The sequence below is a fragment of the Sturnira hondurensis genome, unplaced genomic scaffold, assembly GCF_014824575.4.
Source record: "Sturnira hondurensis isolate 20B ecotype Veracruz unplaced genomic scaffold, ASM1482457v3 Scaffold0002840, whole genome shotgun sequence".
Lineage (NCBI taxonomy): Eukaryota > Metazoa > Chordata > Mammalia > Chiroptera > Phyllostomidae > Sturnira > Sturnira hondurensis.
The window spans coordinates 21,970,200-21,996,034 of NW_028075471.1; the positions used below are offsets into that span (position 1 = coordinate 21,970,200).

General features: G+C 58.5%; 1 protein-coding gene across 2 annotated transcripts in view; it reads right to left on the minus strand.

Annotated features, from left to right (window-relative positions):
• DDC (dopa decarboxylase) overlaps window positions 1-24,944 on the minus strand; it is a 43,427-nt gene extending 18,483 nt beyond the window's left edge. Inside the window, exons 1-8 of one of the 2 annotated variants that reach the window (XM_037041100.1) lie at window positions 24,896-24,944; window positions 13,379-13,605; window positions 10,806-10,919; window positions 8,560-8,679; window positions 4,401-4,535; window positions 2,927-3,070; window positions 488-554; window positions 63-157 (exon numbers count right to left, since the gene is read on the minus strand). In XM_037041100.1, coding sequence (XP_036896995.1) covers window positions 63-157; window positions 488-554; window positions 2,927-3,070; window positions 4,401-4,535; window positions 8,560-8,679; window positions 10,806-10,919; window positions 13,379-13,579 — 876 coding nt within the window. In that variant the 5' untranslated portion in view covers window positions 13,580-13,605; window positions 24,896-24,944. Of the gene's footprint in view, window positions 1-62; window positions 158-487; window positions 555-2,926; window positions 3,071-4,400; window positions 4,536-8,559; window positions 8,680-10,805; window positions 10,920-13,378; window positions 13,606-21,866; window positions 21,948-24,895 lie in introns of those variants that run through there. The other variant, XM_037041101.1, reaches the window with a different exon arrangement.
• Between the last annotated feature and the right edge of the window lie 891 nt (window positions 24,945-25,835).

Here is a 25,835-nt window from a genome sequence, read left to right on the forward strand (position 1 = left end):
ATGAGGATTCAAAAGAAAAGCCACTGCTTCTCCAAAACAGTCGTGCTGAAGCTTGCACCCACCTCTACGCCGTTGAGAAGATGCCGGAACTCGGGGCAGATGAAGGCACTGCCCGCGTAGGCAGCATCGACGTGCAGCCACAGGTCTTCCTTGCTACCTGGAAGCCAGAGGTGACCGTGAGTTCACCAGCGGACACCCTCCTCACGCTGGCCTCATCCGCGGATCCCTAAAGGCCTCCCCACCTGGAGGGCAGCAAAGCTGGGGGCCAGGGGGCACGGGCTGCTGGCCCGGCATGCCTGGCACCGGCCAGGCATTCAGTGCATAGTGTGAAGTAGTCCTAGGGTAAAGTCAGAGTTCATTGCATTGTACTTAATATCCGATTATATTGATCATAACAGTGAGATGACACCATGGAGGAGAACCCAGAAGAAGGCCTCTCCAATGCCCACAGGAAACAGTGTCAGAAGGAAATGTGCGTGGCACTCACAGATGGGCCCCAGTTCTGGGAGGGGGTCAAAGGAGCAGCAGGATGTGGTCCCCAGGGTCGCCACCACCTGGAAGGCACAAAGCAGGCGTCTGTTCAAGCCCTCAAGTCTGAGTCGCCGCGACTGCCCCGCGCCTATGACATGGTACTCAGTGATGCTGCTGCGTGGAGGTGGGACCCTGAGCACACGGTAACCTTCTTGGGAAGCACGTCAGCAGTCTCTCCTCCCGCATCGTCTTTCCCCCAACATATCCTGATTCAGCTCGATGCAATGACATCTGTTTATAGGTCTTAGAAACAGGACATATTCCCTCGTGGACATTATTCTCTGTGTGTGGGTGTGCACCCAGAAGAGTGCCTAGGATGAGGCTAACCAAATATTAACACTGTTTGACCCATAGGATGAGGTTTGGGTTGATAGACATTTAATATAAACCCGCATTCTTGGATTTGTGCATCATTACTGATGTCGTTCGGAGCATGGAGCATTTCGTAAAAACGACACACAGCTCCTGCCCTGGGAAGGGCCTCCCAGCTCCTCCCTGGGAGGAAGGAGTGCGTTGGCTCTGCAGACCAAAGGCCCAGTCGTCACCACACCCCCCTCTGCTGGGTGCAGTTACCGTCCCCACTGTGCCTGACCTACGCAAGACTCCACAGGTGGGTCAGGGACCTGCAGGGAGATAGGGCCCAGGTGTGGTCAACTCTTGTTGTCCATCCAGTTAAAGGGCCCGGCACCCTGGGCCATGTCCCAGTCCCTGCAGCCAACCCGAGCCCATGCAGCCCCAGCAGGTGGGAGGCTGGCGGTGCCAGTGGGAACCAGACCCTCAGGGGGCAGCCCTGCCTGCTCAGTGTTCTTGCAGCATGCCCTAATTCTCAGAAGCTGCTCCAGCGCCCAGCACCTGCTTCGCCCCAGGCTCTGAGGAGGGCTCAGCTTGGTTACTTTAACCTGATTTGAGCTGAGGCGTAATCGCATTTGTGTAAGAGGAGGGAGGGAGGGGACAAGGCTGGCGCCTGGTCTCTGGCAGCTCCCGCACCCCCCCCCCCCGCCCACCTTCCTTCTGCCTAGGACAAAGTCCCTTTCCAGAGCCTTCTCTCCTGCCTTTAGCCATGGACCNGCCCCACGCCCACCTTCCTTCTGCCTAGGACAAAGTCCCTTTCCAGAGCCTTCTCTCCTGCCTTTAGCCATGGACCTGCCTGCTGTGCTTGGGTGTGCACCCCGTGGGCCCTGCCCTCTGCCCCTGGCCTGACCTTGGCAGGTGTGGAGCTCGAGCCCCATGAGGCAGCCAGGGGAGGTACCACAAGCCCCAGGCATCCCCGGGGGGCAGAGGTTTGCCTGCCGGCCCCCCCACCTGCCAAATGCACCCCTGGCTTTCAGCTGGGGGTTGTGAACATTGAGGGGTGTGCAACCCCTGGGGCATACAATTAAGCTAGAGGCACCGAGTGATTAGGCACGTGCAGCATTATAACCACTAGATTTGTAAGTCATGGCTCTGCTCTGAGGATCCGGGCTGACACTCCCACTGGCGTCACAAGCCCCCTTTGCTGGTTAGGACAACAGATCGGCTGCTCTGCTCAAACACCCTGTGATCACTCGCATCGCTGTACTTCGGCTGTGTACGGGTGGAGCCCAAGACCCCCGAGGACTGGGAGATGCCCAGGCAGCGGCAGCAGCCACCACGCAGAGCTTCCCAGCCCCGGGTGCACACGAGGACCTTCCACAGCCACCAAGAACAGCGCCCGGCTCTGCCCTGGAGATTCTGGTAAAACAGAATCACACCACCCTCCAGGGCAGCCTGGGTGCGGCCGCTGTGCTGCCAGGTGTGATGGGGCAGGACCCTGCCCGCTGCCTTGGCCACTCTGGGGGCGACAGCTCCCAGGCTCCAGCAGCCACGCCCGCCGTGCCTTCCCCATCAGAACACGCCTGTCTGCGCGCAAGAAAACCCAGGGCTCCTCGTGGGGCCCATGTTTCACCCATTTCACTGCTCGCTGGCGTCTCACTAGAGACACGGCTTAGCGTCCGCAGACCACACCAAGCTGCGCCGCGTGGCTCCCACGCTTTAGCTGTAACTTGGTGCACGCGCTCCTCATGCACGCACCCGAAACACACGCGCCCGTCACGCACAGCACAGGGCGGAGCTGTGGCGCTCAAAGCCCCTTCTGACTGTGATGGAGTGGTGTCACTTCCCAGGAAGCAGGAGCCAGGGCAGGGCCCTCCTCGCTGGGGTTCTCTGCTCGCTCCTTTCCGAGGTTTACGAAGGGGAGGCAGGTACACGCACCCTCCTTTCCGAGGTTTACGAAGGGGAGGCAGGTACACGCACCCAGCTCCAGCCTGGCTCAGGGAAGGGCCCACGTGCCACTTCCTGGGACCTCCCTGGCCTCTTTCTGGCCCTAACCCCAGGCTAGGCTGGGCTCAGGCGTTTGCACCCCACTGACTGAACTTACAAAGAAAGGAATCAGACCGGCCGCTTTGTCCCTCTCCAGAGTCTCCTGCAGGGCGGACACGCACATGGTGAACTTGTCATCTGAAGGGATGGCTTTGAATTTCACGTTTCCGATTAATGTAGCTCTTTCCACAGAGCTGTGGGCCTGCAGAGAAAGCAGCAGAGTCAGACCCATGAAGCCCACATTGGCCCCGCGTCCTTCACTCTGCAGACCCCGCCCACAGGCCAGGCTACAGGCTGGACCTGCCCTGAGAGCACACCCTCACCAGATCCCTTCCTGCCTGCCTGCTGCTCTGGCCCTGTGGGCTGCCCAGAGCACATCTCCGGCATCAATGGTGAACACCTTCAGCCTTGACCCCCGGAGCCTGGGGCCCCCAGACCTCTCGGGTGCAGTGAGTTCACCTGACTCCCGGCAGCACCTCAAATGGAGCCCACCATGCAGCACCCTTGGGAGAACCAAGAAGCCACCAGTTTCATGGGGGAAAAGGCTAAACTCACTCACCAACCCCCACTGGGAAAGGCCACACCCCTACGTTCATGACAACTTCCCTTGCATTTATTGAGCACCTATGCCTGCATTTTCTCCCTGGGAGGCCAGGGAGATACGAACATGAATGATTTGCTCCATGTGCAGACGTCTCTGATGTGTGGAGTCAGACTCCACCTCAGCTGCTAAAGATGGGCGTTGACGTGGTCTCAGCCACCTGTCTTTGCTACCCTGGACGAAGCTGTCCCCATGCAACACCTGGCTGAAAAATGCGCTCCGGATAAACACCCAGGACTAGGTCAGCGGTTCTGCGTGGGGCCCAGACTTTCAAGGGCATGGCCGCTGAGCCTCTTGGTGGCCTTCCGACAACTGTCCCCCTCCAAGAGTGACTTTCTGCGGCTCCAGTCCCTTCCTCTGTCCCCACACTATTCTGTTTCTGATCCTGTTTTTTTTAAAACCCTCTTCAAAGGGCCAGTCGATGGAACTGCCCTGGATGCTCCTGTCTGCCTCGTTCTCTCACCCGGGTCCCACATCCCAGGTCAGCTACTGACGGAGGAGCGGCGACCCCCAGGACAGGTGCCTTTGTCCCTGGTTGATGGTGAAAAAGGCTCAGAGGATTTACATGATTTGCTAGAGATCACAAAATTTAAAACAGCGGAGCCAGGACGGGGGCCCAGGTCTCTGAGCCCTGAGTCTCAGTCCCCTCATGGCCTCCCTGAAGGCAGCCAGGGGTCTCAGGGGGTCGCAGCTCACTGTGGGCAGCCATAGAGCTGGTTGTTGGGGCCTCACAGCCTGTTCATTTTCAACCAGATTTACTACTATGTTCCTGTCTGCGGCCCCTGCCTTCTCAATAGTGTAGACGTTCAACTCCATGTCCCCAGACAGGGCTAATCTTTGATGTCAGAGGATGTTGTCACACTGTGTCAATGTGACATAGAGCAGAGCACACAGATCTTGGCAGCCCCGTTGTTCAGGACAACACCCTTACCTGGTCTGAGAAGTAAGCCACCAGCTTCTCCAGGATGGCGGCATCTGTCAGCCCTGGGCAGGTGGCCTGCAGGCGGCGTGTTGCTTTGCTCCGAGCAGCCAGCAGAGCCATTAGCGTGGCCTCACTGGCGCTTCCCTAAAGCAAAGGAAGGTGGAAATGCACTTCAGAGCCCAGTGAAGGGGTCAGGGTCCAAACTCTGGGAGTCACAGGGTCAAATCTATTTTTCTTAGCAGGTGAGTCTGAGACCACAGAGGTCACTCTCCATCCCATGGGAGACCCTGGACCCAGGTGACCATCTGCCACCTTAGATGTTATTCTCTTGGAGGAGCCATTGGGCCAGGGACCAGCACGAAGCCTGGCTTTGTGAGCCTGGCCACTGGGACAGAGACATTTGTATTTGCTGGCAAATGGGGGCGCTTTCCCGGAGACTTGGGGCCCCCATGGAGCAGGGGCCCCCAACCCCTGGGTATCAGTCCATGGCCTGTTAGGAGCCAGGCTACATGCCAGCTCCTGCTGCCCAGCCCCTTCTTCCATGAAACCAGTGCCCAGTGCCAAAAAAGTTAGGGATCGCTGCCTCAGAGGATTCCCCCAGTGCCTGTGTTGTGGGCTGAATCACCCAGTGCCTGGGTTCCAATCCCAAGTGGCAGGTGTGCTCAGCAGCAGCGGAGAGGGGGACACAGTCGTGGACGCAGCGACCACGTGAGGACAGCAGGAGAACACCATCCACCAATGGCCGAGGAGAGGCCCCAGGGGCAGCCAGCCCCGCCGCCACCCTGGGCCCAGACTTCCAGCCTCCAGGGCTGTGAGCCAGCCCTCTGTGCTGCTGGGGCCGCCGGTCTATGGCATAGTGTTGTGGCCCCATAGCAAACGAATGCAGCGAATGCCAACAACTAATTCTGGGAAACTGGTAGAGCAGGTGCGAACTTCCCTCCTCTGAGACTGGACACAGCTCCTGCCGTGTTATCCCACGTAATCGAAAGACAATCCAGGTCTCAAGTTTTGTCATCTTCAGGTGGAAAACTGAAGTTCAGAGGGGTGAGGGGACTTGCCCCAGTGGCGGCCCTTGGGGGCCTGGCGCACACGGGCCTGTCTGTCCTGCCCGGGCTGGCAGCCCCCCCCCACACACACACACACACATACACGGGCTGCTCACGCCCTCCGAGCCTTAAGGAAATCCTACAAGAAACCCAGGATCTGAACTGGACCAAGGTTAGAAAGACGACAGGTTTAAGAGGTGGGTTTTTGTCAACTGTGAGAGAGGGATTATAAGATCTTAGAGTCTCACAAAGACAAATTCAATAAAAAAAATAAAGGTTAACCTCTCTGCTCATGATTTAGCCTCTGCATTTATCCTGCTTGCCTATTTTTATTACCAATTCAGTGCTTTCATTTCTTTTAAGCTAGCTCCTGTCCTTGGGGAAGACAGGGGAGATTGGAAGATAAATGCGTTTCGTCGCGGCTCTAAAGTGCGTGGACTCTCCACCTGTCCGAAACCTCCTTAACTCCGCCTTGAAGACGGGTGTCTGCTCCCTTCAGGCGGCAGTCTCATTGGTTGGGGTTGCAATGTGGCGTTGACTGTCCGCTGCACCTGTGGTTGGAGAAGCTGGCTGGCTCAGCAGAGTTGGCTGTGGCAGGGCGTCCATGCTGCCTGGACGGGGTTCGGGGACGCTGCTCGGGGGGATGCTGCTCTGGGGGGCCGCTGTCTTCTTGCACCCCCACATTCCATGTGTCCTGGACCCTCACTCCTCCTCCCCTCTGCTGGTGGAAAACCTCTCTGAAGGCCTGGTTGCTGCATGAGCGTCCTTTCCCCTCAGCCCTCCTGTGAGGCTGCAGCCTCTCTCAGGACCCTGGTGGCCCCACACTGTCCCCATGCTCTGAGCCACATTTTAAGGAAAGGCTGTGAACCACCATCCACCGTGCTTCCTCAGGGGCTTCCCCCAGGCTCTGTCCGGGGGCCTCTGAGAGAAGACACCTCTCCTTCAGGCAAACAGAAGTGATCCTAAGAAAGCCACTGACATGACTCTCTGTGAGCACCGGCACCCTGGCCCAGGGTGGCACTGAGCCCGTGGCCCCTTGCTGGAAGTAGGTTCCTGCAGAGGGCGAAGTGGGGTGCATGACCTGGTGCTGACAGCTGATGACACCTCTGCTGTGTCACAGCAGACAAAGGTTGCCATGGCGAAGCTGGCCAGAATCAGAGGAGATGCCGAGGGGGAGGTGTGGGAGCGGAAAGGGTCCCCCACCTCCTGGGTGTTCAAGGACTCCCCACGCACACAGGGGAGGAGGATTTTCCCCCACCAGCACCTTCAAACCCAATTACAAGGCAATCTGCAGCCCTGGTTGCCCTGCTCTGAGGTCGCTTTGACATCTGACTCAGGTACCCGCCCCCGATGCCAGCAGCTGTGATTATAGCTCTGAGGGGCTCAGTGTCCCCTGCAGCGGTGGCCTGAGGGCTGTCACCAAGCTCGGGCTCTCTGGAGTCACGAAAATTACCACAATCAGCTTGTCAGCCGGAAAGGGCGAGGGCGAGCTTCCTGCCGCAGACAGAGAGCCTGCTCTGCTCTCATCCAGCAACTGATGGGGGTCAGGGCCCTTCGAGGTGCGGAATGCAGCCCAGGAGCTGCCAGGACTCGTCCCAACCAAATGGTGAAACTTCCACTGACTCTGAGAAATGGAGTGGGTTTGCAGGAAAAGACCACTGAGGGAGGTGCCCAAGGGTGCACGCAGGACTCCGGACACCATGTCCGAGCGAATGGACAGGCTGGCTGGGGAGACACGCAGGCCAGCACATGTTGGGACGAGCCTCACCACTCACTGGCTGGTGCCCTGGGGCAGGACACACTGCCAGCGTCGTGAGAGCCATGCTCCTGTCTAGTCCCCTCAGCTCCCAGTCAGCACCCCCGATGCAGCGGGTAATGCCATGCGGAAGCAAAAGACCAAGGGAAGGGGCCTGAGCCTGCCATGTGGGCCTGTGGGCCCTCAAGACGTCCCACCAGTCATGGCCTGTTTAGCCAAGTGGCCCCAGGCCCTCTCCATCAGCGTGTTGGGGTGCTTATCCCCGGGCCTGTCTCCAGGGATAGAGCCGGGGCAGCCGAAGACTGGATGCAGTCCACGCAAGGAGAGCTTCCCAAAGACCTCACAGGGTTGAAGCCCCTGTGTCTTGAACCTGGAGCCCGTGACCTCTGGTCTCACGTGGCAAAGGGATCTCACTGATGAGATTAGGTTAAGAACCTGACTGGAGGGATTATCTCGGATTATCTAGGTGGACCCAACCTAATTCCAAGGGTCCTGGAGCTTGTAGAGCCAAGTCTGCAGTTGGAGCAAGATGGAGGGAATGGAGGGCCTGCAAGACAGGGCGTGGCTGGCTTTGGAGCTGGAGGAGGGGCTGTGGCAGGGACGCAGGTGCCTTTTAGAAACCAGAAGCACCCAGGGAAATTTCTCCAAGGCACCCAAATTTCTGGTCTGGGTCTTTCAGACCCGGACCAGATGCACTTGGGGAGGCCTGCGCTGGGCATGAAGCTGCCTTCCTCGCTCTCTTTGGCCACGGCAGCCAGTGGGCTGCACGTTGTCCAGCCCAGCAGGCAGCAGGGCCACTGCCCATATTCCTCTCAGGGCCCAGCGCCTCTGCGAAGAGAGTGTCCCGGAAAAGAAATCCCTTGTCCAAAAGGCGAGGGGCTTCCCGACATCATTACCACCCACCTGACGAGAGAGAGGTGATGTCAGAGATGGGGGGGGTCCATGTAGCCCCCCTCCCTGCTTGGAAATAAAGCAGCACCGAGCACCAGTCTGCTCGAAGACATTGGCCCTGCTAACCCCACTGGGGCACACACCCCACCGTGACCATCCCCTGTGAGCCGTGTCCCCAGTGTATGTTCCAGAGACCCACAGTCTGCTGTCGGTAGTACATGTGGAGTGAAGAGAAGGGTTAATTCATCTCGCAGAAAAGGCAGCCTCTCCGGTGGCCAGGCAGTGGTGCCTGCCGAGTGACAGTCACCTGTGAGCAGGGCCTGGGGCTCGAGGGAGAGGCAGCGCCATCCGTGTCAGCTTTGCTATCTCTGGGAGAAACACGAGGACACCCCCAGAGCACGGTCCCTCCCCGCTGTGGCTGGAGTCCCTCCCTGGTGGAACTGTGGCCAGGGAGCTGGGTGCCCCGCCGCCTCACCTGGATCACACCGCCCCCTTCGCCACCGCTGTCAGTCAGGAAGGGCCCCGGCAGCTGCAGCATCTTTCCGAGCCAGTCCAGCATCACCGTCTCAAGCTCTGTGCATGCCGGACTTGCAGCCTGTGGAGGGGAGGTGTGAACCCCGGCCCGTCCGCCCACGCTTCTGGTCAGCTCCAGACAGGGGTGTACATGGGACGACCCCGTCCATGTAACAGAAGGGTTCAGACATCTTCAGAAGGCCCACCTTGAGGCAGAACTCAGGAGGGTGTGCCCTGCCCCATGTTGGAGTTTGGGGGAGAAAGTGACAGACAGGCCTGGGCACCTGGCGGCAGCAGGCTCCTGTCTGAGGCCGCTCTGAGGCACCCCTGGGCCCTTCTGGGCCAGCCCAGTGCTGGGAACCTTCTGTCCCCGCTGCACATGGGGGTGGAGGGATCCCCACCCCCAGATCCCAGGCCACCCACAGGAGCCCACACTCACTGTGGGGTGGAGGGAGGGTATGCACGTGTCTCAGTGACCTCGTTGCCCTTACCCCAAGACTCAGTTTCTGAGGTCATCATTGCCCCCCCCCCCATGCCCACCCTTTTCTGCCACAACTCTCCAGGGGCTGGTGACAGGACAAGGGGCCAGGACTTGAAGAATTTTGGGAGTAGTGACAGGGGTGAATCTTGCCCTGGACCTGAGTGAGACCTGTCCACTCCCAGAAGCTGTGCCAACACCAGAAACGTGGCAAACGGGGGCTCTCTGGCTGAAACTCGTGAGGAATGGCCAGGAGGACCCAGTGACAAAACAGTGACCACCCTGCTGCAGGGCTCTGGTACCATGCCATGGCTCAGTCGGCCATCTGTTTCCTCATGGAAGCATCCAGAAAGGCTCCACGGGGACCCTCCTGCACAGTCACAGTGAGTGCAGTGGGGCCGAGTCAGGAGCTGGGTGCGGGAGACTTGGGTGAGTCCCTGATCCACCTGCGACCCTCCTGGTGGGGACTCTGAAGCTTTCCGGCCCCTGCATGTGGGGGCCAGTGGCCCTCTGCCGTCCCTGAGAAGGACTGAGCCTCCCCCGCCAATGGCTCCTCCTCACGGCGTCGCCGGCCTGTGACGCTCAGCTGGTCACACAGCGTGCTCTAGAGCCCCATCCAGAGCGCCTGCCCCATTCCTGCAAAGCGCAGCTCAGGCACAGGACCGGCTGGCAGGAGCCCAGGCCTCGGGGCGCAGCAGCCCAGGACGGGCACCAGAGACTTCAGGCTGGCCCCAGAAAGGACCTGCACAAGACAGGGCGGGGACAAGCCTCCCTGAAGGGACAGGACGGCTCTGGGCCTGCAGAGCTGAGTGACATCTGCAAGCAAAACGGGCCTTGCTTCAGAGATGGCGAGCCCTGCAGGGGCACAGGGAGGTTGTCCAGGCCCCGTGGCTGTGCCCAGGCTGCTGCCCCAGCAGGTCTGAGAGCCCCGCTGGGATCTGGGGGCCCCTCTGACCCTGCTATTGGGGTACCTCTGACACGTGGGGGCAGTGCCAGGCCGATGTAGGGTGCTAGCCCGAGCATTCACCCTCTCACGCCTCAGACCCTGACACAGTATGACTCGGCACCAGCAGCCCACTCCTCTCCATGGCCCAGGAGCGTGGACACAGCAGGCCCCGAGGGCCACGGGCAGACCTGGCTTTGATGCCCCAAGGCCATTGTCTGCGCTCTGTGTTGGGGAGGCAGGGGCCTTCTCTGTAGGGCTGTGCCGGGAGCAGAGGGGCAGAAGGAGGGAATGGCCTGCCCACCCTCTGAACAGGGGTCTTCCTGTCTTCGTGCCCCCAGGAGAAGTGGGCCTGGGCTGGCCGGGGGACGTAGGAGCCGGCCCCGGGAGCCCAGTACTCCCAGCGGGGGACCCTCTCTGGGTCAGCCGCCCAGTGAAGAGCAGATGGCTGGGACATGGGCAGGGCAGGTCTCCAGCTGGAGACCCCATGGGACCCCTCCCTCTGGACTGTGTGGTGGACGTGCAGGTTCCCAGGCCAGGCTGCAAAACCAGGGCTGAGGTTCTAGTCCACACTGAGAGGCTCTAAGAAAGCCCTGCTGTGCAGGACTGCCTTGTGCGAACAGGTAACTTCCCAGGAATAGTCTCTATCTGTCTAGTCCCCTGTGTTCACGCCCCTGGCAGGCATCCTCTCCAGGGTTGAGTCCCCATCCTGTCCCACACACAGGAGCATGGCCACCTGCTCACACCATGTCCTCAGCACAGGGTCCCCTGTTCCTCTGTCACTCACCCAGGAGAAGCCGATGCAACCGATGGCCCCGCTCAGCATGTCGCCAAGTAGGGCCGGAAAGGAGCTGGCTGTGGGGAAGTAGGCGAAGAAGTGAGGGCTGTGCCAGTGGGTCACCTGTGGGGAGACGGTGGTCACACAGGGGCGAGAGGGACCTGCACAGGCAGGATATCCAGGACCCGGGATCTGCACAGCAAGGGGCATCGCTGAAGACAGCAGCATTTTTGTGGAGGCCAGCGTGCGTGCATGCATGCGTGGGTTTGGGGGGCAGCCCACCCTGAGGCCCTGGCTCTGGGTGTGAGCAGCCTGGTTTTTTAAAACTGCTCCATAAAAATAAAAAGTATCAGAAAAAATGTGGAAAAGGTGTTGCCCTCAGAGGTTTCTTCAGCTGGGGTGTTGCTGCCAGTCCTCTGCTTCCTGTACGGTCCCCCTCCCTTTGTCCCTCTGTCCCCAGATGCCATCAGGAGAGGATGACAAGAAGCGTGCTCTATGGTGGTGACAGCATGGCTGGGACAGCCTCCGAGTTTGGAGAAATGGTGGGGGAGGAGGGAAAGTGGGGGGCTGTCCCCCGGGTTTTGCTCCTTTAATTTGTTCTTGTCATGTGAGTGCAGAGTAAAGCCCCGAGGACGCCTGTGGGGATCAGGAGTGCAGGGGGGAGGTACAGGATGGTTGCTCAGGCCTCCAGGGGACAGGACTCAGTAGCCCATCCGACCCCCCACCTTTGCCGGGCCTCATCCCCCGCCGCCCCAGGCTGTGCAGGTGTTCGCCTAAGTTGGCCACTGCAGACGTAGCCGATGACTTTGGGGACACACTGCCCACTGCCTGAGACGAGGCACGAGAGCCCCCAGGACAGGAAGGCAGCCAAACCTGGGAGTGGCCAGCAGGACTCCTGTGGTTGCAGCTGCTGGCCCCCGTGAGGCTGAGAGGCCAGGAGGAGCCGCAGGCCGAGGCCCCGGTCCCCTGCTCTTTCAGGGACCTGGAAGACATTTTCCTTTTTTTTTTTAAAGAAAAAAAGCTATGCTTTCAGGTCAGAACCAAAAGTTTACTCTGTAATGTTCATGTATTCATCTTTATGACAGCGCACTCCTAAATTGTAATTTTCTCCGTGTTTTCGTGGAGGGAGGGCCCATGGCAGTGAGGGTGAGCCTGGGCACCAGAGGCCTCTCACGGTAGCCCCCCCTCCCATCCTGACACCTGGGTCACAGGCAGGCCTGCTCCGACTCTCAACTAACACCCACTCAGCACCAGAGACGCATGTTCCCATGAGACCCTCCAGCTGGGTGAGGGCTGGCAGACCCCCAGCTATCAAGGGGGGCTCACTTCCCACCCGGGGACAGTGCTCTGCACAGGGGAAGCCCCATCTAACCTTGAGGGAACAATTTCATAGCATCCCAAATCGACCTGTTATGGGCAGAGCGGCTGTGTCCCAATAGTTGGTGTGGAAGTCCTCCCCCCTCCAATGTCACAGACCAGAGGACAGGGTCGGAGTAGGTCGTGAGGGAGATGTAGCAAGAGGGTGGCCATCTGCAAGCCAGGAGCAGGGAGCCCTCACCAAGAACCGGACTTGTGAGAGCCGTGACCTGGGACCCTGGCCTCGGAGCCCCGATAGGGGCACGTCTGCTGTCTGAGCCACCACCCACACCCCCGTGGGGCACCCAGTATGGCAGCCCCCAAGCCTGACATTTGACCACACATCCCCCACAGGGGCCGCATGCTGAGGCTTAGTGCATTTGCAGCTCCTCTGGCAGAGAACCAGGATTTGTGCTCGGCTCAGAGTGCAAATGTCAGGGATCCTCCTGGGGGCTGGATCTGGTCCTGAGCAGCTGAGGTCCCAGGGCCGGGGGAGGGGCCCAGGCCACTGGTCCCTGGGCCTGCTAGGGGTCCAGTCTGACGGTGGGGGTTGGGGTGGGGAATCTGAGAACCCTCCAGCCATGCTGCTGCCTCCAGCGACTTCCCAGGCAGGGATAAGTGACTGTGGAGACACAAAGCACTAGTCTGTTCCTTCCAGGGTGACTCTCAGGGTGACGCCTGGCCCTGGGTTCTGCCCACACCTGTGCCGGGCCCCCCGGGGCCCCTTGAGGGCTGTCACTCCCGGCAGAACTAGACTCTGTGGCCCGTTCTCCTGTGAAATCAGTGAAGCCTTCCTTCTGCACGTGCGATTGATTCACCCTCTGCTCAGCGTGAACTGGCGGCAGAAGGTTTCGTTTTGGGGGATGGACTTACCGGAAGCCAGCCCCCAGGGACTGTTGACCTCCAGCTGCCCTGTTCACTGGCTCCCAGAGTGGGGATCCCAGGCAGGGGCAGGGCTGGAGGGGCTGGGGAAGGCTGCCCGCAGCCCTTGGCGCCCACAGACCTGGGCTGCGATTCTGGCTCTGTCACTTACTGGCTGTGCAACCTCAGTCTGATCACCTAATCTTTCTGGGCCTTCGTGGCCTCCGCTGTAAACTAGAAACAACAAGGGCTCCTGCCCACTGGGATGGCTGTGATCAGGTGACATGACGTGTGCCCCGCCTTGGGGTCCAGGAGCCGCTCCTCGAACTGACTGGAGTCCTCCGACCCAACCTTGACCCACTCACCCCTGGCATGATGATCTTCTCCACGTCCTTCATGATGTCCTCAAACGTGTCCGGCTCCTGGGGGGCGCAGCTGGGGATCAGGGGGCGCAGGTAGCCAGGCTCCACGTCGGGGAAGACCTGGCGCTGCTCGATGCCCTCCAAGTAGTCAGCTATGTAATCCACCATCTCCCTTCCTCTCCTCCTGAACTCACTCGTGTTCATGCTGACAGCTTCCTCGGAGGAGTGGACTGCATGGGGACAGGAGAGACACCGGCCCGCCGCTGTGGAATCAGCAACCGTGGCCCGATGCTGCAGGGGAGATGCAGGGGGGGCCCCTACGAGCCCATGTAACATTCGTATCAGCTATCAATATTTAACCTTGTGAATGTGGTCCCTTTTAGATGTTATTTAACACAGATGGATCCATTCCCTTTTCACTCCTGCCTGCCTGGGCAGCTATGCCAGCCCCTTCTGGTTCCCAGCAGCATACAGCCCTGAATTTTCAGGTCATTTTCAATAGGGACATCCCCAGGAGTAACACCCATGGGGAACGGTATGTCCCCAAACAGGCCACTTGTGGACACAGCCGCGCGGAGGTCGCCTGGTAGGGCAACGCCAAGTTTCCATCCCGAGGAACATGTGTGTGTCCACGCACGTCCACGTGTGCCCAAGCCAGCCCCTTCCATGCCAACGGTAGGCTTGCAGGGAGATTTTAGCCGGGAGGAGAAAGGGCATTTGGGGCATCTGTGGGTGATAAGAGCTGCCAGTGTTTTCTAAACTGGAAACTTGAACGCCCCCCAGGAAAACTGCTCAATGGGCCTTGGAAGTCCAGACGCACAAATTTGTGGACACACAGACTTCCGGAACGTTTTCTTCAATTGTAAGAGATAATTGCGTGCTGAACAGGGGGTGCGTTTCTGAGCTCGTGCCACGGCTTCAAGCCTCGCAATTCAAGACTGGCTCTCCCAGGAGGGGCGATGGCTCTACGGAGACCACAGAGTGAACAGTGTCCCGGCACCCTTGACAGTGCATTCTCAGCATCCTGTCCTGTTGTCTGTGCTGTTGAGTTGGGGAGGGGCGGGTTTTATGGGGCTAAAGGCGTCAAAGAGAAACTATTCACAGGACGCATGTTAACCACAGCGAGCAGATCTTACTCCAGGCCGCCACCAGGGCAGGGCAGCAGACGTAGAGGGGGAGGTTTTAGGTTCTTTGAGGCCCATTATTCTGTCCAGGTTCTGGGTACATTTATCATCTGGCGAAGGCAGATGACAGAGATTAGAATAGGAGATAAGGTTCTGAATTATGGCCACCAAGAATGAAAAAGTAACAGCCTGGTCTGAAGTCCCCCTGCCTCTGGGTGCCATAAACCTGGGCCCGGGCGTCCCCAGGTGTCCCCACGTGTCTCAGGGCAAAGCTGCTGCAATGCACGTCGCTTCCCATTTATAACTCCTGGGCCCACAGGCTTCAGAATTAACTTTTCACTTGGAGTGGCTCTGGTCATTTCAAACTTTGCACGTTGACTGAATACCACCCGCACTCTGTCCAGCAGCCGGCATGCCGGCCAGCTTGCCTGGCCACTCGGCAGCCATGGTGACCCACAGCCCCACCCCTTGCAGGATTTCTCAGGGCGGCGTGGCCTTCCCCAGTCTGGAGGAGGGGTTGTACTCCGTGGGGAACTTCTGTGAGCGAACATCGTGGTTCTTGCCAGTGGCTCCTCGCCTTCACGGGGAGAGCTGGTGGGAGGCCATGGCCAGGACTCCGGCATCGGGAACCAGAAGGCCCTGACTGGAGTGTTCACTAGCCAAATGGCCTGACGTCAGTCCCTGCTGCCACTAATGTCGACTACGAACCACTCTGTCCCCAGGACAACCTCGACAATTAGATAAGGTCATGGGAACAGCCCAGAACAGAGGCCTAAGATACACATTCGCTGTATTAGTTATGAGCTTTTCTAGAAGACGCTGGGATGGGTAACCTCACATCAGCATTTCCAAATACTGTTTTGCATTAAAATTTTGTAAAAAGAAGAGCATTTACCTTACCATTTCTTTAGAACAATTTTTTTAGATTTTACTTATTTTTAGACAGAGGGGAAGGATGGGGGGAAGAGAGGGAGAGAAACATCAAGGTGTGGTTGCCTCTCGTGCGCCCCCTACTGGGAACCTGGCCCACAATCCAGGCATGTGCCCTGACCAGGAATAGAACCCTTTAGTTTGCAGAGCATCAGTCAATCCACTGAGCCACACCACCCAGGGCTAGAACAAATTTTTACAGAGACATATATTTTTAGTGTTTTAAAATTATATGGCCAAATTTCTCCTCAAAACTTTGTTGTTTTTTTCAACCAAAGTACTGCCTCACAGGGAGAGAGTAAGAATCATCATTTTGCCATCTAATCATCACTGCTGGGTCTGCACTTGCTTTTAAGATTTGCCATGATAGGCATTCCTGGTCTTGCTCTATTTCAATACTTTCGACAGTTTCCCCTACTTCCTGGTCACGTGGAGTTCCTCTACAAAATGCTCATTCGCTGAGTTTTCCCCCATTATTTAGACTGAATTGCAGGATAGAATACCTTCACACTATGTCTGTGATCCATTGTGTAGACATGGCCTTCATGTTTTGCTTGACCTAACCTTGCTTATAATTTTATTTTGACCTATAAGAATTTCTATTTTTATGTAGTCAAGTCTCGTGATCTTTCTCTTTGCAATTGGCACCTTGTGCGTGACTGATAGCAATGCCTTTAAGTATATGAGTGACCTCTCTGTGCTTGACCGAGGGGTAGCCCATGCCACGTGCAGGTGAGGTGGAGTGAGGGGGCGAGGGGTTCCCGGGGCCCCAGCTGCCTCGGAAGAAACAGACGCACATTCACTACCGTCCCCGCCCCCAGCACAGTATCCTCCTCAGATGCAAGAGAAGCCCTGGTCATTCTTTTGGAATCACTGTCGGGTATTTGCTAGTTATTTTCCACAAAGAGCTTCCTGGGAAACTCTTTGTCCTGCCCTCCAAGAAGCCCTGTGTTCATCGTGTTTGATGTCAGTGTCAGAGATAGGTGGACGTTGGCTGGGGGAGGGGGACGCTGACAAAGGCCACGGTGCCACCTCCCCAGGCCCCAGGGCAGCCTCTGTCGATATTGTCTGGTGACAGTGTCTGTCTGTGCTGCGTGGGGTGTAAGCCAGTCATGTCCCTGGACTCCTGGCCCAGCATCGTGTCACGTCAGAAGGGGCACAGCCTGGCCTCAGCCCCCCATGCACGGTTACAGAGAGGCCACAGAAAGTTTCAAGGACAAGCCACGGTGCCCCAGCCCTCTTCGGGGGTGGCCACCAGGCTTCTTACAGACTTGTTTTAATTCCTGCCCATGGGTTTGTTTATTGACTTTAGAAAAAGAAAAAGGGAGGGAGGGAGAGAGAAAACATGGATGTGAGAGAGAAACACTGGTTGCCTCCCTCTCGTACATGCCCCAACGGGGGACCCCGCCTGCAACCTTTTGGTGCACGGGACAACGCTTCAAGTGACTGAAGCCACCAGGCCAGGGCTCCTGGACTTGTTTTCATTATTATTATGCTGGCTGGTCACCGACAAACATGCTAAGTGAACTAACACAGAGTTTCTAAAGAACCTGGTGTTAGCTAGAGTCTTAAGAGTCAGAAAAGGTCTCAGAGGATTTATTTTTTGTTGGGGCAAGTGAACAGACAGCCTTCCGTACCGTCAAAAACATCTCATTGCTAGAAACTTCCTTATGGTCTCAGCTGGAAGCTTGAGCCCTGTTGGGTCTGTCATGATCTTGTACCCACACAGCACAGGCTCATTGAGGGACCGGCTGATCCAGGAGAAGCAGTTGGATTAGCTCGGGGCCATGGCCGACGTCTCTGACCTCCAGGAAGAACAGGAGAGGCGAGGCCTTGCAGTCCCGGGGGAGTCAGGCGTTTTGAGTCCTAGGCTACGGCTCATGCTCATTTTCCTGGAATAGTGTAAAGAGGAGTACAAACACTTTCCTTCTGTCAAGGTGGTGGAAAAGGGAAGCCGGGGGGGGGCCTTCCCAGGGTCTGAAGGAAGACCGAAGAGGGAGGGTAGAGTGAGGGTTGCCGAACACAGAGGCTGGTGTGTGGGCTGGCCGAGGCAAAGGCCTGGCCTCGTTCTCTGTCCTCTGGGCCAAGGTGGCCCTACTCGAGGCCCCCCCAAATTAAACCAGGGACCTCGCCCTTACTGCTTTCTTCTTGTCCTGCAATTTGGGGTAAATCAAGATGTTCTTGTTGAAGCAGGAATTTTTCCGACTGGCTTAGAAAAGAATGAACTTTTGCACAAACTTAAACATGCCCAGTGCTGCACCGAGCTCTCTGCCTGAGTTCCGTTCTGCAATAGCCGTGATAACCCAGCTGGGAGCCCGCCCTCCTCCAGCACCCAGGAGTCTGGAGCATAAGGAGCGACCCGACTGGGAGCACCCAAGCCACCAGTCAGGCCAGGGCCCCAGACACACCCTGCGCGCTGGCCGCGGATGCCCTGGACTCCAGCACAGGCAGGGCCGGCCCAATGGCGTGGCCGGAGTGCAGGTCAACACGCTCCCAAAAAGCCTCGAGATGACACACTCGAGGAACCAGTTTCTCCTGGAACCTTGCTCTCTTGGATCCCATTCCCACAGACAGGAAGACTTGGCCTCAGGCCGCTCTCGAGGGCCTGTGTCCAGGCTGTGGCCACTGACCTCCCCAAGCCTCCATCATCAACCTGGGGGATGGCCACTGCACCAAGCAGCACAGGGAATCCTAGCTGGGGCTTGAGATCATTCATTGGTGGGAGCACCCGGCACGTAAGTTCTCTCTCCATGCTCCAAGCCTCGCTGGCACCAAAGTCGCTGTCCAGGCGGGGCCCCACAAAGGCCCAAGCCGGTGGGCAGTGGCTTCTGCCTGGTGGGGGGCGGGGGCAGGGAGCCTGTTGTTGTCCAGCTGGCCCACTCTGTATTGGAGGCCCCCCCAACACCTCACAGTCCCCTCAGGACTGCAATCCGGTGGGACAGCGTCCTCTGTCTTAGCAGCCCCGGGGTGCGGAGGTCAGTGGATCTGGGTTCAGAGCAAAGGGGTTGCGCCCTAACTCTGCAGGAAGAGGGGGCTTGGCTGTCAGCCACCTTTGTGGCTACTCCCAGCCTCCATCCCCTCCCTCATAAATGGGCAGCAAGGTGCTGCAGACAGCAGGCCCGCTGGCCGAGGCACCATCCGAGTCTGGCAGTCATTGTCACCCACGTCGGAAAGGAACCAGGTGGCCACTCCTCAGGGGCCCAGCCCCTGACAGTGGGCAGGCAGCGGGGTACTCGATAGTTGCACCAGGGATCAGCTTCTTGGGAAGCCTGGCCCCTCTGGCTGCAGAGGACATAGTTGCTGGTTCTCTATCCGTCGTCCCCACCTCACATGCAGCCTCAGCTGAGCCTTTTGTCGGCTGACAGCTCTGGGTGCAGACAGGGCCCATCAGGAGGTGATGTCATGCTCTCCACTGTAACATAGTAACCAGTCTCCCGCCGGAAACACCAGTTTCCACCACGTCCCTGTAGCTGGCTGTGAGGTCACACAGAACGTTGACTGAGGAGTTCTCACTTCAGCAATATTGTAACAACCACATCCGCAACCTCACACTCCCTGCGGTTATCCCGACTCCTAATTTCAGACAATTCACACACCAGTCGTCGTCACTGCATGTGTGTCCCCTGGAAGCCTCTTTCACTGACTGCCCCCACGGGCCTAATTCCTATACCCACAGAGATGCTCACAGTGCGTGTATCCTGTCTGACCCCCAGACAGGTATGTCCTGGTGAGCCCAGCACGGGGCCCAGGCCCCACAGCGTGTGCCGGTGGTGCTGTGGCATACGGCGTAGCCCCGAGAGACCAGCACAGCCACACCGGCCTGTTCCGTACGCCCTCGGAGACACTAAGTCCCGGGGGAACCGACATGTGCACCGCTTGGAGTGTTTGCAGGTTGCCCACTTTTTCTCACAAAAATGCGAGCGATATGAAGATGTCACCCCCTCAGGCAAGGTGAGCCTGAATACCCCACCTCCTCAAGCTTTCCTCTTTCATCACACTGTGAGTGTCAATCAAACTGAAATCCTAATTAAGTCTGTTACATTGAGGATTAATTTAAAATGATTCCAACTGTATCCTTGTCCTTCACTCTGGCTGTCCAGAAATCCTCGTACGGAAACCACCCAGCAACCCCCGTTCTGACTTCCCTCCGAGGTCTCCACTGTCCCAGCACTACCCCGGGGCGCGTGTCTCTCAGATGAAAAGCGTTCCTCCTCCCCCTTAACGTTTTCCCCCTCGACTCCTGTCCCCTTTTTCTCCTTCTCTCGGAGTCACATTAGCAGTCTGAGGAAGGTCACGGCCACCTGCCTTTTCCAGAGCCCGGAGCCTATACCAGTGCGTTCCAGTCCGCTGCATCTTTTCATGACAGCAGCACCTCGCCGCAGCCGTGCTGAGGGCTGATTTATGGTCTGTTGGGACAGCTGCCACCCTGAGACCGTGCCCTGGGCCCTGACACACTCTTTGGGAGTGGCCGCGTCTTGCACAAACCTGACCTGTGGTAAATGCCAGCTCCTGGACTCACTGTGACTCTTCACTGCTCTTTGGGCACAGGGCTGGCCCATCACCATGTGGCTCCCCACGTCAAATCCTGACACCAAATGGGAGCCCTGGGTGGTCACAGACTATGGCCCCCAAACTAAAGGGTCTGGTGATGGCTGACCTGCACACCCACACGGCCACACTCCCGACGCAGTGCCAGCAGTGCACCGGTTGCTTGCCACCCACACCGGGCCACCCTCAGGGGGCATTTCCGATGCCGTGGCTGGGTGCCCACCTGCACGGCCTGCCACCTCTGTCCTCATGTGGCCTGAGGACTCAGAACCCACAGACCCCAGGGGGGCTCTAGTTGGGCTGGGGTGGGGGTACCACCTGCCACCCAGGGCATGGGATCCTGTCCCTTCACTACACGTAGAAAAGTGCTCTGGTGATGGGGGCGCTGATCCCGATGGAAACAGACACAGCAGAGGCTGGGCAACACTGGCGGTCCTTGGGCCCTTGGCACCCAGAAGAAGCCCCTGTCGGTCCACCCCAAACCGAAGGAATGCTGAGGAGTCGCTGCGCATCTCAGTGCACATGGCAGCTCCGCAAAGCAGCAGAGCGAGCCCGCTCAGCAGACGGGGCCAGCGCTCGGGAGGCAGCTCCACATGGGGCTCTGGGGCCCTGCATGGTCAGGTCGGTTCCCGCTGGCCAGGGTCCCACGCCTGCCACTCCCAGGACCCAGCCCCAGTGGAGAACACCTGAGGACTAGAGCCTTTCCTTCAAGTCCGTGTCAGCTCTGGGACCCCTCCTCCAGGAACGCCCGCCCAGGAGCCCCTGAACGCAGAGGCTTCGGCCGCCCTCTCAGAACATCGCAGTGGGAGCCGCGTTCCCGCAGAGCCTGCCCAACCACCAGAGCCAGAGGCAGTTTCCAAGGGGACAGGCACACCTGCCTTGAAAGTTGTCTGGAAGAGGGGCAGCAGGTGCAAACGCACCTCCCGGCTGGGTCCCTGAAGGGGGCAGGGGGCAGGGGTTTTGTGTCAGCCGTTTTCTCCACCCGGCTGCCTGCTCAGGCACCTCCCAAGAGGGGAGGCAAGAGATGGCAGGGTTCTGACTCTTTCAAAAACGTGCAGGCATGCCCCCCACCCTTGCCCACGTCTTATGTCCGCTGACCCTGCTGGGGACCTCACTGGCTGCGCCCACACAGAAAAACTCTGCTTCTCTCTGGTCCCCTGGAAGTCTATGGGGGGCCACCTTTCAGATGCCATGGTCCCCTCGGCTCCTGTCCTGTTTCCTGGGGAATCTGTCTGATGGGAGCGACAAGCCACCGGCAAGAAGCCTGGCCCTGGGAGTGTCTAAGAGAGAAATAGGATTAAGGGGAAAGCCCAGGTTGGCTGCTTCCGTGTCCCCTGGAGACAGAAAAAACAGAAAACCCCGGTGGCAGGACTGCCAAGCAGCCCACAGCCCCTCCTGCTCCCGACCCGACCCCCATGAGCATCGCCCTGGCTCTACCAGCACCCTGTTGGAGGCCACCCGGGGCTCTCTGCTGTGAGGAGGGCAGGGGCCGAGCAGCCGGGCTGCACCCTGCCTGAACCCCACCTTCTCCTCCTTCCAGCCCGTGTCCTGGCCCCCACCCCTGTTACCACAGGCACCAGGAAGCAGCTGGAGAACAGCGTCCACTCACTCCTTATGTCTTCTCACAGCTCAGGGAGCACAGACTCAATACCGTCCCAAGTTCCCAACTGTATGCCACGTGTCGCTCAGAGGGGACACGCAAAAGCAGGTGACTTGGGGTCATGCCTGTTTTCTCCGAAAGTTCCCGCAGCCTCCCTATCGCCACGGAAACCACCCCAGCTGGCAGCAACAGGCGAGCCTGCCACCATCCCCAAACCGAGGGAGGGGTAGAGCCCAGGCGCTGGACCCAGTCGGGCCCCCAGGGCACGGGGACAAAGAGCAGCACTCACGCTGGCTGGCTGTGTCCTCCCTCCGTCCTCTCCTTGGTGACAGCTAACAGCACCAAGAGGCGAGTCTGCGATTGCCATCTATGCAGACAGTGTCCGCAGCCCGGAGCCAATCAGCGCAGCAGCGCGTCTGCTCACTTATCGGCTGCATCTCCCCTCACTGCTTCCTGACCCCGCCCCTAGGACTTGAGGGCCAGGAAGGGCTGGGCAGCACTGAGGGGGCAGCACGGCTGCAGGCACTGGGGGGCAGGAGGCCGTGAGAAAGGGGTCCTGGCCCCCGGCTCACTGAGTGGGGCCCAGACTCGGCTCATCTCCCGGAGACTCTGGGCAACCTCTGAGCAAGCGCAGCTCCCGGGCTCCACTCCAGGGGTGACAGAGGGCCAGCCGGGCACGGGAAGGCAGGAGTGCCCGCTTTGAGACAGTGCCGGGCCACACGCCGGGCCACACGCCTGCTTCCCTCTCCTCCCTCCAGGGGCTGCTGGGACCTCGGCCAGGAGGGATGGAAGCAAAAAGAGCACCGTCTGCTCTCGTTCCAGGTCGGAGAGGAGCAGAGGCAGGTAAGGGGTCAAACCCAGGTTCGTCCAACTCAGCCCTGCTCCTTCGTTCTGGAAGCCACCAGCATTAAGAACACAGTGACCTGAAAGAGCAGGTGGGCTTTCTCCGCCCTCCTCCCTCCGCCCTCCGCCCTCCTGGGCAGAATGGTTGGGGCAGGAGGGCAGGGCACCTCTTCCTCCAAAGTGAGCGCTGAGCCCTGTGCACCTGGGATGGGGGCCCAGGGAGAGCCCCTCAGGCCAGGAGGGGCAGATGGGGTCCTGTGCCCCCATCATACATACCCACACACATACCATGCACACGCACACACACTGATGAACACACTGCAGTCTCAGGGCCTGGGGTGGTCCAGGGCTGTGAGCTCCCCTAGCCCTGGTTTTTATCAAGTGGTGTCTCTCCCTGGGGGCTCCTTAGGGTGGAGACTGCAGAGGCTGAGCAGGTCAGCGGCCATGGCTGTGGGGTGGGGCTGCTCCTCAGCAAGGGGGACTGGTGGCCAGGAGCATGTGCAGGACACGGGGCTGGGTGTGGACCAAGAGGCACTAAGGTGACTGGCCCCATGCGTGTGGGGACAGGGCCCAGCTCGGGCAGGGGAGCCACCCAGCCAGGAGGAGGCTCCGCTTCCAAGCCTGGGAAGTGGGCAGATGGTGGGGAGAGGTAGGCGGGGCAGACCCTGCACGCACAGCACAGCACAGGTGGGCCACATGCAGGCAGCTGGGACTGTGGTCAGCCACCACGCTGATGACGTGACAGGACTCACGCCAGGACTGGGCAGCAGGGTGGAGCCTGACCGAAGATGCGCTAGACTTCCAGGAGGACGCTTACAAAGCGCGGCGGGCACCGCAGACCCCAGACCATGAAAATGAATGCCCGCTGGCCGGCGGGCCACTCGCCATTGCAAACATTCCCATTTTCCTCAAACCAGTGAAGGGAGTCCAAACTGGGCCATCAAAACCCCAACACACACCCTGGGCTCTAAAGTCAGTACAAAGGGAAGCGCAGGAGTCTCCAGGGAGGAGGATGGGGCAGGGGTCTTGCTCCACACTTATCAAGACAGAAGAAACTGTGAAAATGTAGTGTGTTTTTTTTTTTAAAGATTTTATTTCTTTTTAGAGAGGGGAGAGGAGGGAGAGAAACATGAGTGTGTGGTTGCCTTTTACGCGCCCCCTACTGGGGACCTGGTGCACAATCCAGGCATGTGCCCTAAGAATTGAACCCTCAACCCTTCGGTTTGCAGGCTGGTGCTCAATCCACTGAGCCACACCAGCCAGGGCAAAATGTAATGTGTTTTCAAGATGTTATTTATTTATTTTAGAGAGAGGAGAAGGGAGGGAGAAAGAGAAGAAGAGAAACATCAGTGGGAGAGAAAAACATTGATTGGTTGCCTTTCGTACACGCTTACAGGGGACAACCTGCAACCCAGGCACGTGCCTTGACCAGAATTGAACCTGAGACCTTTCGCTTTGTGAGATGATGTCCAACCACCCGAGCCACACCAGTCAGGGAAAAATGTAATGTTTTTGATGCAAGGGTACATACTTGACCAATGAAGCAGCATAGAGAGCCCCCCCCAAAAAAAAATTCACAAAGAAAGGAAAACTAACACACATTGAACGACATCAGTAAAGAAAGATGGACTAGTAAATGGTGTTGGGACAGCTGGTCAGCACTCGGGAAAAAATGACATTGAACCCATTCTCCCTCCTGGTAGGTTAAATCCTTAACTGAAAGGCCAACTTTTCAGGACAACAGAGAGTGTGTGTTTATGGCCTCGGAGGGGAGCGGTTTCTCATGTGATCACCATCCCCAGCGCCCGTGGAGGAGCGGCCAAGGTGACTGCATTGCTGGTGAGAATGCCTGCCCTTCCAGCTGTGCGAACCAGGAAGGCAACCTCCAAAGCAGAGGAGGCGACTGAGAATGCACAGTGCTAGTGATGCATTATACACTAATGACTTTTGTATTAGGCGATGATGCAAAAAGATCTTTTTAATAAGAAAAAAAGGCATCTCAATAGAAACACAAGCATTGATCAGAAATGGAAACAAAATGTCTCCTAAATGTGACCAGAGATAAGGGAAGTAATAACGTTTATTCATTATCTCCCACGTGCCAGATAGATACTTTCCAGATCCATGTAACTCAATCCACCTGCTTCGATGGGCCCCCCATTTTACAGAGGAAGAGACAGAGGCTTGAGGGGGCCCTGCCGTGGGGGAGAGGGGGAGAGAGGAGCAGAGTTAGGGTCTGTTGCCTCGGGCCATCACTCCTGCACCAGCTGGGAGGTGCCTGTCCGCCCCAGCGCCACTGCGCCCCCAGGCCTGCAGCTCCACCAGCCACAGGCAGCGTGAGAGAGAGCAGGCGGCATAATTTCCAGCCCCCAAGCAAATTAACCTTTAAGCAAAGGTTCTGCACTGTGAAGTGACAGGCCAAGGTATAGGTATTGCCAACAATACTCTGATTAAATAACAAAAGTAGAGACTCACCTGCTGGGATGTGTGGTTCCTTACCACCCAGGACCTCTAGCTTCAGGGGCGGGGGTGGCGACGTGGGGAAGTGGCCAAGGTTCTCTGACCTGGAGCTCCACACACAGTGTGTCCAAGGCCTTAGGCCTTCAGCTCCCTGTGCCAGTTAAACATTAATTTCTGGCGGCGATAAACCCTTGTCCTCCCCCCCCCCCCCGCCACCCCCGTGAGCTGTGTGCCCCGTCTGCACTGAGTGGTGTCTAGCAGAACATCGCAAACGCAACCTCGCCTGTGGGGACCGTTTTCCGACTCCCACGCACCCCCCCCCCCTTTGTGGAGACCACAGACTCCCTACGACCCAGACTCTGTGAGGGACCGGAAGGGGGAGCTGTGCCAGCTGGGCTGTCTCAGCCCTTGGTGCGCATGCGTGTGGACCCGCAGAGTCTCCCCGGCTCCTTCAAAACCCGCGGGCGCCTAAGGGAACAGGCTGCCCAGGAGGGGTCATGTGGCACTGTGGGCGCCTCGGCGTCACCCATCTGAGGCTGCAGACTGGCCCCATCTCAGCAAGAGTCTGCTACTTCTTGTGGAAATTCACGCACAGCATCTGCTCGCCACAGCCGTGGGGGGGCCCTCACCCCCACTTCCAGTAGGGCTGGGTGCGGCTCTGCACTCTTCGAGTGGTGGTGGTTTACCGCCCTTTGAGCCCAAGCTATGGAGACTAGACCCTTGGACTCCATGCCCCCAAGTGCCTGAGCCACTAGCAGCTGCCTCCTGTAGAGACATGGCGGCCGCAATGCTCTGGTCCCCACAGACTATCACTAGTGCCCAGTGTGGGGCCTGGGGAGTCTGGGCCATCCCTGCCAGGGTTCCCCGTGGCCCCTACAGGAGAAATCCCACAGTCAGCTTGGGACCAAAGCTGTCTGACCCTGCGGGATGCCCCCCCGAGATTCCTTGCAGCTCC